We start from the raw sequence: 12631 nt of genomic DNA on the forward strand, positions 1-12631 counted from the left end.
AGGGGATAGAGCATTCACCACTTCGGGCAAACTGTTCCAGAGCCTCACCACCCTCACAGAAAGATCTTCTTTATATCTAACCTGAACTTGCCCTGTTTAAATTTAAACCCATTACCCCTTAATGATTCACTGCTTCCCATTGCTGGTCCTGCAGGGACTACATTAATGGGTTGTAACATTATTGACTTGTCATATATGAGTAAGCTACCTTAAATATACCTGGGGTATTTCCCTCCAACATGGTGGCATCTGAATTTACAAGAATAACATTCATTGAGCAAGTTGAGGCAGCATTTTGAAAGACTTACTTACAGATTTATGATATATAGTGTGTGTTTTATTAATAGGAATAATATTTCATATTCATTACAATTGGCTTCTGCACATACTGCAAGATTGATTTGGGTCATTGCATCTTTTCAAATAAAAAGTCTGGTAATGAAATGCTTTATACCATGAGTAGTAAGATCATTTATAACTGTGCTTTTCATGGTTTTCAATGATATATGTCATTGTTGACAGATGAATTTGATGCCCATTAGGAATCAAATTTAATGGTACTATCTAAGCTTTCTGCAGTCTGCCAGTAATAAGTAGAAGTGTAAACCTAAGATAACAGCCTGGCAAGCTGTTTCTCATTTTTTCTGTTTTGAAAAAGTGATTCATCAGAGTTTATATGTGATGTGTATTTAGAAGCTTTTACGTCCAAAGATAAATTATTATAATTGCTGGCAGATCAGATTTTAAAATTTACTACTGGGCTTCAATATTTAAATTATTTGGACAAGTCTGGATTGAAGAAAAATCTGCAAGCAAGTCTTTTATGTAAAGAACTAAATTTCATGCACTCCAGAAGACACAATTTCAAACAGGAAATTATTATAATTTCTTAAAAAAGAGGGGACAGTCTAAGTACTGTCTAGCTAAAATGACATTGTTGTTCAGAAGTCAGCAGAGCTCCAGAGAGCAAATAATTAAAGCTTATTGGTTTAGACATAACAATTATGATATGCCCCTTTTAAAGAATAATTTCCAAATGCATTAAATGCATATTTCTACCCTCCATGTATTTTAAATCTATTTTCTTCCATATGTCCCTAATGGTATTTTCAGTGAATGAAATTTAAGACTCAAGATTCACCCAAACAAGTATGGAGATTGTTACTTTTTATTTGAATTAACCAGCTTTTTTAGTTTACTTTAAATATTTATTGTGAAATACAAGTTTCATTTTCTGTGATCTTCTAAGAACAACATTCCAACACTCACAAATTATCGGTTATAGATATTTGACTGAAATTCACAACTTTCTAAACAACCAGATTTGACCATGTTGAGAGCACGTGCAGTACACAGAGTATCTTCTAGTTGAGGAAATATGCTTATCAGTCCTGTTCTGTCTTTTTTGTTTGAAATGGTCGTTTGTAACCTCTCCCTTGCAATTGCTTCAGTTTGTTCCACCATTTGCAAAACCAACAAATATATTCTATAAATTTTTAGCAGTTATCTAACATTCAAAAGTTCCTGCAATATAAAAAAGAACAAGAAAGTGTTTGTTTTGGATTAACAGCTGCTGAAATCTGTGAGCAATGGCAAAATGAAAATGTTGACAAGGTGTCAAACAACCAACTAGGTCGCTCTTTTATGGATTACTACCTTGTTTTTAAAGTTGAAAACTCCAACTAAAAACAAAGAACTAGTAGAAGCAAAGAACAGAGCATCAGAGTAGAGATGGAAGCCTATATAAGTTATTTTGTCAACTATATAATTTTTGTTAACATCTGGTCATTTGATTTTTATTATGAGAGAATCATGGGAGAGATTTGATGTATTGTTTATTTCCTTTAATGAACTTCAATATATATAGGTATTTTCATGAACAACTTCAAATAGGATTTTATTTACCTGTTGATATACAAGGTTACCACTTAGTCCACTAAGAAAAGAAACTATTCAGCTTTTTTCTTCTCTCACAATTAATCCCTCCTACTCCCATTTCTTAATATAATTAGAATAATAACTACAAATACTGGAAAAAAAACCAAAATTTGTCAGTTGTGAGGAGGCATAATTTGGAACTGCTCATATTTCTCTTTACAGAAAAGTCACTCATTTCTGTTTCTTTGCCATTTCATAAAATTGAAATCTACAAGCCTTAAGGACAACAGTCATTGTTACGTAAATTAAAAATTACTTTCTAACACCTATGCAAAATCGTGCTCAGTTAAAATAGTCAACACTTACAGGGAATCATATAAACCATTATAAACTAATCTGATATTGTTAACTTCACAAAGTACAAAACCAGAAATTAATACAAACCCAGAAATCATGAAATTCTTTCTACCGCTACTTTTCAGTACGATGTACGTTCAGGAAAAATGAGAAATCCAAACCAATTGATTGGTTACCACAAAATAACATATCCCTGAAACAAGAACACACAAATAATAGGTATCTCTTAAAAAATGTATTTTGACTTAGCAGTTAAGGGAAACCTAGACAATATAATTTGCTGCAAGAGTCTATGAATTACTTTAACTGTTATGTGATTGTGCCAAAGTTCCATTTATCCCAGTTCTTGTTCACAGAATTTCCTGTAATTACCTCCATAGAAGTGGAACCACTATATTGTTTTGTAAAGATATTTTGGGAAAGCTTCTGTAAATCGAAACCATAGTCAGCACAGATCTCCAGGGTCTTAGCTGTGCTTCTGCAACATCCCAACACCTCACAATAATCTGTCTGCATTAATTTGCACTATTCATTATTTTCTCATTAATTATGGGTCATCAACAAAGCATAGCTTATCAAAGCTCTGAAGATGTGAACTTTGTAGGTTTTGCAGAACAATGGACCAGTGTTCTCTCTGTCTGTCTCAGCTGTTTGCAAACTTTTATTACAGAAAAGCAAGCAGAGGGTTTATACACCTAAATTTGACTCAGACCATGTATCTGACAGTTGCTATACTACCAAACACACAATTACTAGTCTATTCCAAATGCTCTTATATTTCCAGGTTACTATATCCTGTCATTTTTGTGCTAAAATTCTCTGTACTTGTCTTCTGTTTCTGAAGCTGCACTGTTCAAGTGTTGTGGTTAGAGAAAATAAAGTTATCTACTTCAGATTTTCATCTCTCCCACATTGCACATTTCCAATAACAGCTTGAAGCAAAAAAGAAAAACCAAAACTTCCCCAGTTTTTATGGACAATATGTATAAAACATTATGATTTTATAAATTAGTGCATTGGACCTGAAGTTTTGACAGTTTAGAAACAAGTCGATCTGAAGCTTTGAAGATATAGATGGATTTTAAATGTGTAAGACAAGTAGTTAGAAGTTACATAGAATCACCATGGAACATTGAATGAAATTGCAACCTTGAACCATTACTCTTTAAACCAGTGAAGAAGACAGAGTGAAACCCCAGAACTTTACTACACAAAATTTGTATTAGTTCTGTAACATAATTTATATCAAAAAATTAACATAACTCCCATGAGATTACATCTATCTTATAGTAGAGGAATTTACAGTACCCTGTTATAGGTGTTCCATCTTATGTATAACTGAATGCAATTAATTGTATAAGGGAAATAAAACAAATGAATGTGACCCTGGTGATTACATGTGTTCCAGTCTCTGTGGCTCAGTCTGTTTTGTATATTAAAAAGTCAAAAGATAAATAATGTATCCTTTCGTGCTAGATCATAGTATAGTGTAAAACTATTGAAGACACTCTTACAAATTCTAGTGACAGTACTAGAAACAATTTCTCTGCCTCAGATAAATGTACATAAATTTTCTTTTTTTTTTTTAATGTTTTAATATTTTTATTTTTTTTAATTTTATGCACATGGAACATATATTCCATGTGTATAAACTTTCATTTTTTGTTAATTTTCAATGAAAAATTAATGTGTGACCATTGAATAAAAATTATATTATAGCACAGGTGTTAGAATTCGAATTATGTCAGGAAACCTATAAACAACTTTCCTTGTGATGTGATATGAGACACAGATTCTATCTTGTTTATAAGAAGGATATTTGAACAGATGAATAGATGTACAATACTTGTTAAGAAACTTTTTCTTTTTTCAATATCACCTTTCAAGTTAGAAAGGAAACATAGAAAATCACTCCATCTTCAAGTTTATATTAACCTTTTACCTGTGTTTAGTTTGTTGTGTAGTGTGCTTTTTTAATTTGCAGAGCTACTGAGTGGGAGCTTTCGGTGTGTTTCAAAGCACAAAAATCTCTTTTTGTATGAGAAAATCTTTAGACTGAAGTTCTTTAGTCTGTAGTCATACAGACTTATTTGCCTAGTGACTTAGAATAAGATACTGGGAAATATCATACCCTAAGCTGACATTTTTGTCACCCAAACTTCTAATAAATGAAAGTATTAAAAAAGAAACAGAACAGAAACTATTCCCGGTTCCTAGGTCCCCGTTTCATATGATGACTGTGAATCAACAGATACATTGCAAATTACTGTAGTTAGCATATGTCCTTCTCTATGTAGACAAAACCCACAAAAATCCACCCCCAGAACCACACAACAGACACATTCCCATGCTGCCCTTCTTTTTCTGAAATCTCCTACAAAAAAGATGGAGGACTTCTGGAAGTACTACATTCTGTAGCTGGCAGACATGGTACATGTAAAAGTGCCGTTAAAATCAAGGCAAAGCTCTTTGCTACATAGAGGGATGTTATTTCAAGCATTACAAATTTCAGAGCCTTCAGATTAAGAGTCTTGGATTGGTTTGAGTCAGCTGTGCAGAATTTCAAAGGGCAAATAGATAGTAATGGATACAGGAATATTTTAACAGCAGTATTTTATATTTCATTGAAAAACTGAAGCTGGTCTTGCTAAGTAAGAGCCATATTTCAGTGCAATTTAATACATTTGGATTTTTAGCAGCAAATATCTAAGGTGTTCCTTGTCACTTAAAATTGTTGCAGACTGATCAAGGCTGATCAAAAAAATCTATTTTTATAAAAGCAAAATGGTTCTAATTTTACACTGAAGTTACAAGACAGAAGTTTAAACTAGTCATAAAACACTTTTTATCTCAGAATAGGTATTTTAAACTTATTTATTGTATCACCATTAGTTCAGAAAAAAAAAAACATACACTGTATAGACACACAGCTGATTTACAAAGTGATGCTCAGATCCACAATGTTTTAAGATTGTATTCCTGAGCATGAAGAATTTTGTAAGTAACTATGAAGGAGTTTTAATTTCTAAATGGGCAATTGCTCTTATTCAGCAGGACAAATTTTATTTGTATTTTGCGTATAACTGACAAGGAATTGAAGGAACTGAAATAGCTGGTGACCGATAGGCTAAATCTATTCTTCTCATTTGGAAGGTCAATTTCATACAGTGTTAAAATTATATTTTAACTGGTAAGTGATAAAGTTCCATGAATGGAAATGTTATGTTTCAAAATATGGAAAAAGGTGTTTTTTGCCTCAGAGAAAAAAACTTGAGACTGTACATACTGACAGTGTTGGAATACAAATGGTAAGAAACTTTTCTAAAGCAAGTGAATATAAGAATGAATTTTGAAAAGAGAAAGAGATTAATTGTATACAGTTTAATACACAAAGCTAGAAAATTCTTTGAACACAAGAGTGTGATAAAGGAATTAGAACAAAATAACTGGTATCCTTTTAACTACCTATAGAAAACTGGCACTTAGAGCCATTGATGCACTTAAAAAAAAAACCCAAAACATAAACCTGTGAATTACTTATCTCAAGTAAATCACGAAACAATAAAAAAGAAAACTAAAAACTAGGATACTTCTGGGGTGAGAGAGTGTCTGGGAGAGAGAAAAGCATAGCCATAATGCTGACATATAGAAAACCGGAGAAGAGAGTCTATTGCTTTGTGAGCTACTGATTATCTGGTAACTTATCTGTAAACACACTGCCCCTCCAAAGAAATCTGAAGAAATTTGCTTGTGTTGGATGTTGGTCTTCCAAATGGCAAGCATAATTTTTTTAGTCATTAATGTATCTACTTTAAGCATTAAAGCAGGTAGGCATCATCATAGTAAATGCAGTGGAAAAAAAATGTGAAATCATAAATAATATTGTTTTCAGTTTAGCATTTGTATGGGCCATTACAAATTCAATGGTTAGATTAAAAGACATTTTGAGTTGTTACTGGTTTCAGTGGGCTACATTCAAAGTGTGGCAAATGAGTCGGTATACTACTGAAAAAGTAATGTCTGTGTGAATTAAGACTACATCATAACATATGTTGTTGAAGAAGCTGGTTTGACATTGACTGTGCCCAGGTACAGATGTGATCTTTATTTGCTAGAATGGCTAGATAAATGAAGATAATGCTAAATAAGAAAGGAGAGTGTTGAAAAAATAATAGAATGGATTTGAAATATAAACCAAAACCAAAACATTTTAATCAGCTCTTTTAAAGCATTAATTTGTAGATTAGTGTACAAATCTATGTAGAATGCCAGATCAAAAGAGGGCACTTTTGTACCTGTTGGAAGAAATGTAGTGAAAGGCACATTTAAATACAGCCAGGTCTTTTGAGGTTCTTGTGCAACTTCTTTATTCTGCTGCTAGTGTTGTGGTATTATGACATTTTACAGCAAAAAGTAGGTATTTGCTTCTCATATAAGATTCATTTCTTACCACCCAGATGATACCACTACTTAAATGTTAAGATGTTCTTGACCATTAAGCTTCCTTTTATTTTTTCCTTTATTAATCTTGTGATTCACTTTTGCTACTCACTTGAATATTTACTTGAAAACTATATTAAAATGATCTAATCTACTCCACAGTAATGTATTCTATCTGCTGCTGCTTTTGCTGGTAATGAATAACTGCATACTTAATGTTCATTCCCTTCTGCCTGCTGAGTTCCAGCAGTGTGTGTGAAGACTCAAGGAAGACAGTGGAGAAGCAGGAAAAGGCCAAGTGTCAAATGAGTGCTGAATGGAGCTGTGAAGAAATACTTTGTTTTTTAAACATAGCTGCTTCAGTAATCTTGCATACATAAATGTTGCCTAAAAGCATGCTACCCTTTGGAAGTTTTTATTTACAGAAAGGAAAACACTTAAAGACTGAGATGAATTGCCTTGCAAAACAAAAAATATTTCATGCTTTTAAAAAGATTGTCTTGGAATAATTACCTAAAAAAAACCCCCAAATATATTCTTTGTCCTTTTCTTGCTTAAATAATGCATAATATTGTTCAGGAAGTATGAAGAAGTAATATATTTATAATAGGAATTTCCATTCCCTAGATGTACCAAGATGTGTATAAATAGTATGCTTATATCTTCCCAGTGTTTGGATTGATAAATATCTCTATGTTGTGTCAGATGTGGCTAAAACTCTTCCTGCTGCTCCCTGTTTAGAGAACAGAGGTAGATTAATTGGGGTATACTTTATATCTGCATGTGTATTTTTCAGTTTGCATGAGAGAAAATAAAAATTTTACCTGGACTAAACTGGAGAATTTTTAAAAGAAAACTGGTGAATGAAGACATACAAAGTGCTGGGCTAAAAAGGTGTCCTGGGTTCAGCAGTAGCAGTCACTTTTCTTCTTCTTAGTAGCTGGTGCAGTGCTGTGGTTTTGACTTTCAGCCTGGAAACAGCGCTGATAACACTGATGTTTTTAGTTGCTGCTCAGTAATGTTTAGTCTGACGAAGGACTTTCTGAGTCCCATGCTCTGCCAGGGAGGAGGGGAAGCTGGGAGGAAGCAGAGGCAGGACACCTGACCCAAACTAGCCAAAGGGGTATTCCATACCACAGCACGTCATGCCCACTATATAAACTGGGCACAGTTACCCGGAAGGGTCAGATCACTGCTGGGGTTGGGCTGTGTATCAGTTGGCTGGTGGTGAGCAGTTGTATTCTCTTCCCTTGTTATTTCCCTTACTATTATTGGTTGTAGCAGTAGTGGTTTGTGTTATACCTTAGATACTGGACTGTTCTTATCTCAACCTGTGGGAGTTACATTCTTTTGATTCTCCTCCCCATTCCTCTGGGAGCGAGGGGGAGGAAAGGGGAGAGTGAGCTAGCGGCTGCGTGGTTCTGGGTTGCTGGCTGGGCATAAACCACGACAAAACATCAAGGCATATTTGAACTGTATGCCGTATTGTGTTTGGCATTACTTTAAAGAAAATATTAATTCTATCTCCCGTGCTTTATTTATTTCACCATTTTAACTGAAACTGGAAATTCTAAGAGTTAAGAGAACTCTGAACATTTGGCAGTTTGGACAAATTTCCAGCCATGAATCATGGGATTTTTTTGGTGGTAGTTTTGTTGTTTTGTTTTGTTTTGTTGTTTTTTTTTTCCTCTAGTTTCTTCCAGTTTGTTTAGGCAGAATGTGTATTGTGAAATTGCTTAGAATCAAATATTAACGTATTCATAGAGGCTTCCCATAGTATGATAATATAGCAGTCTTCAGGGCAGCTGTGATAAACATCTCATTACATTTTTCTTTCTTGAACAGTCCTAAACAAAATCAACAGTGTAGATCAAAACCAGCTAAGTGACCAGCATAATGAGGCTTTCAAATATTGACACTTATAAATGCGTCATCTTTCCTTAGGTGTTGTAAATGTTAAAATATTTTAATTAAATACACAACTGACAAAAACAACCTGAAGCTGAAAAAGATATAAGTATTTAATTGCTTTTGACTAAAACATGGTATATGCATATATCAAACCAAAACCAAATGTCTTTGGATACTACAGGCAGCATGGAATTCACGATATTTTCTTCCTAGCACATACAAATATATAATAAGCTTTTCCTGAGTAGCATTGTGCGATATAACTGCTAAAAGACACATCTGCTGAACAGTTGTGATTTTGTCACTGTGGAATGTCCCACATGATGTCTTCTTTTCTCTCCCATGATAAGTTAATTTTTATGTCTGAATCTCCATGCTTTGGTATTTGTCTAGGGTGACTACTTCAAGCTTTGGTCTGTGTTGGAATCTGAATGCATGGCATAAATGTTATATTTTTCAAATAGAGAAACAACAAAGCATGGAATAATATAGGATGATCTCAGGAATTTTATTAAATGTAAAAAGGTATTCATGTTTCATTTCATTATTACAAAGTACATTTATTATAATAAAGCATAAATTGTACAAGTGTCTGTGTGAAGGATCCATTTTAAAGTTGGAAATGTTTCAATATAAACTGCAAAATTTCATATGGTTAATCTGTGTGTAACAATAATATTGGTAACAAAAGTTCAAGCTTCTTGTTAGTAATGAAGTAGGAAGAAGGTATATGTACGTTTCAGAAAAGGAGAAAGGACTACAAGCATAAGAAGGCTGCTCCATACTCAAACTTGGGTAGCATTACAGACTGGTAAAATCAAAGTAAGCTCTGTTCAACTATCTAAAAGAACATTGTCCTTTGGAATTCTTATATATGTAGTCTGTATTTTAGAATTGCAAGTTGGAAGGATTTGGGAATTATCTCTACCACCCTATAGCCAGCATATGTATACAGGGAAGCATACATAGGAGTTATGCACAGCACACATTCTATTAAGCTGTGCAAATTAAAAATGTGCCCTGAGATACATGTTCATAATAAAATGAAATCTCCTGTAGGATTTACTGAATGTGTTAAAAGACTTTTTATCCATAAAAATGTGTAAAACTTTTAAATAAATTAGCCACTTGAGATTGTTTTCCTCTTAGAAATGCTCCCTTCTGTGTACAAATTACTACTGTTTGCTGAATATCACAGGAGGAGACACTTCCTTCAAGAAACTCAGATGTTTATTCTTATGTCATTGCTACTTGGCCTTTTCATAGCTGCCACAGGGAATAAAAAGAGGCTCCTAGTGACATCTTCACTATTTTTCTGTATTCTGTTTCTCAGGCACACAGCCATCAATGGCACTGTTGTCCTTAATATTGTTTGTTTTGCAGGTTTTTGTTTGGTTTGAGGTTTTTGTTTTTTGTTTGTTTGGTTGGTTGGTTGGTTTGGTTTGTTTTTGAGATTTTCCTCAACAGCATTAGTCAAATGGCTTACATTCATGCAATTTTCATTTGACTGATGAACTAGAAATAGGTCACCATAATGCAGAAGTGGTTGCCAGAACAATACTGCTACTACTGGTCACATCTACTAAGTAAGTTTTTCAGCTTTCATTTTGCTGGAAACTATATAGTCTGTCATATGAAACTGGAAGTTTTTGTTATGCAGTCAGGAGCAAATCACTCAAGCTTTGGATTTCTACTGGGTTTACTTATTTTTAGTAATGAAAGAATTGTAGCTACTAGCCAGCCAACTGTGTGATGCTAGGGTGCGCACAGACTGATATTTTTTCTCTTGTATCATTTAGGTTTCTCTACAACAGAGGAATTTCTGTATGAATTGCAATATCAATCAAATGAAATTAAATCTCAGCTGGAATCTTTGATTGGTATGCATCTTGTTGAAAAAGAATGGGATACAGAATCCAGAATCGCAACACTGGTGTTTAATATAGTGTTTGCACCTAACAAACCAATGAGGTAAGCTGTTGTTCCTTGTTACCAAAAGAATATGTAATAAAATACTGTATGGTCACTCTTAGCTATGTAGGCATCTCCTTGCATTTTTTTCTTCATTTTGTTTTCACCTCAAAGATCTATTATTTTAAGTTTTCTCACTTGCTGCTTCTCAGTATGGTATCTTTGGTATTAAAACTGACAGTGTTTCTTTTTGATGTCTGTGAGATGGCCCTGTTGAGTTACTGCATTAGTCTGTGTGTGCATCAATTCATTTCTAAACATTGGAGTATTGAAAGACTTTCAATAAAAAGTAGTTATTCTAAAATTCATGGAAATTATGCAGACTAGATGGTCTATCAGTCTTGAAAAAGTTTTCCTAGACGTCATGTGTGCAAATTCTTTGGCTGAATGGGATTGTTGAATTTGAAATTAGTCTCTAGATCCCCAGTAACAACAGTCCACAGGAAAATATTATCCTCTTTTATAGCTGTGATATGAAAAATTATGGATTTGCTTTGATTTACATTATTATCCCACCTCTTTGAAAAGAAGCTGTGAAAGGGGGATCCTTTCAGAGAGAAAGAAGTTGCACATTCCTTTTGAAGCAGTCAGAAATGTATGGGGAAGAAGTTGGAAAGAAGCTTCAGTAACATGCAGGCACATGATAATTTCAGATGCTCAACATTACGAGGAAGATTACAGTCACTGCCAAATATTATAGGTTGCATGCAAAGAAAGTATTTTTAGGATGCTGGAGGGAGCTCTTATTTCCAGTAGCCCAAAAGATAACTGAACAAGGATCAAACCTTTAGGAATGACTATCCACTCACCCCATGTACTGTCAATTTAGAGACCTGTTTTATTTCTATACTTTCCTTATTTTATTATTTTGGTTTGTTTTATCTTTTTGTGCTTAAGGCTCATCAGGCTTCATGTAGAGGACTCAATAACTGCAATTAATTAGGTTCTTTATCTCAAAATCTACAGCACCAGCTGTCTTCTTAGAAGGTCTGAGGATATTAGATTCTGAAGTTTTTCTAAAGTACATGAAACTTTGTCAGATGTATTTGATTCCAATATGAACTGTTGAAATATTCTGGACAAAATTCTCTAACACCACAGTACATAAAGAACAATAAGTAAAAATATTGAGTTAAATTTGTTTAACTCAACAGAGAGTAAGCAGAAGAAACAAATTTCGTGGGTGTGCCAATTATTTTGCTTTAGTATTATGTCCTTTCTTGTATTTTGCTGCAAATATTGAGTACTGTTTAGCCTACATTCCAGTCTAAGTGCAACTGATACATACTATGCCATGAAAAACTAAGAATGTATTCCACCTAAAGCTGTCTGTATTTTCATTTTACTGTAGTATAGTTCTACACACTCAAAGCTTATTTGGGACATTAGTTTACTCAGTTTATGTTTTATAATGTTTTTCCATGTGTTATTCTATCTGAAATTTTAAGGAATGAAGCAACTCTTGTAGTACAGTACACTGCAGGAGGTATTTGGAAGTTTCCAGTGCTGTTCATTGCTTTGGAGCCAGAAGTGGATGATATCATCAACATTGAAGCAGTTGGCCTGAATAAGGAATCTATAGTTGGCTTTAAGCTTACAAGCCAGACAAGGTAAAAATACTTATAATAAAGTATTTATGCAGTTTTCTGAGGCTAGAACCCACTCTCAAACATCAGATAGGATAGATCTGAGAAACAGAATCATAACTGGGCTGCAGCTATTTCATCATCAATTTCAAGTGCTGCATTTTATAGATAACAAATGTGATTTTGAATCTATACTGTAGAAAACAGAAGCATACTGCATTTAGGCTCTTGCCTCTCAAGAGGAAATTTATGGAATAGATCCAAATGCTTATGTTGTGACTTCAAAGTTTTGCCCTAAAATGCCTGTGTGTGTTCAAATGTGTAATACAATGTTCAGGAAGGTATGTTGTGATACTAAAGGCTACTATTAAAACCTTCATGGTTTTACTATGTACTTCATACTTACACTGAGTTAAAAGCAATCCTTCACATTGTGCTTTAAAAAAATTTAAATGTGCCATTCTTTTTAGAATATGTTTGGTTTATTA

General features: G+C 33.7%; 1 protein-coding gene across 1 annotated transcript in view; it reads left to right on the forward strand.

Annotated features, from left to right (window-relative positions):
- The window catches only part of CFAP47 (cilia and flagella associated protein 47), a 291654-nt gene that overhangs the window by 261404 nt on the left and 17619 nt on the right, over nucleotides 1-12631 (forward strand). Inside the window, exons 63-64 of the mRNA XM_057411837.1 lie at nucleotides 10386-10557; nucleotides 12006-12167. Of these exons, the coding sequence (XP_057267820.1) occupies nucleotides 10386-10557; nucleotides 12006-12167 (334 nt within the window). The remainder of the gene's footprint in view (nucleotides 1-10385; nucleotides 10558-12005; nucleotides 12168-12631) is intronic.

The sequence above is a fragment of the Pezoporus wallicus genome, unplaced genomic scaffold, assembly GCF_028554395.1.
Source record: "Pezoporus wallicus isolate ANWC-B61680 ecotype Strahan unplaced genomic scaffold, APGP_CSIRO_Pwel_v1 contig_1438, whole genome shotgun sequence".
In the NCBI taxonomy this organism is placed as follows: Eukaryota; Metazoa; Chordata; class Aves; order Psittaciformes; family Psittacidae; genus Pezoporus; species Pezoporus wallicus.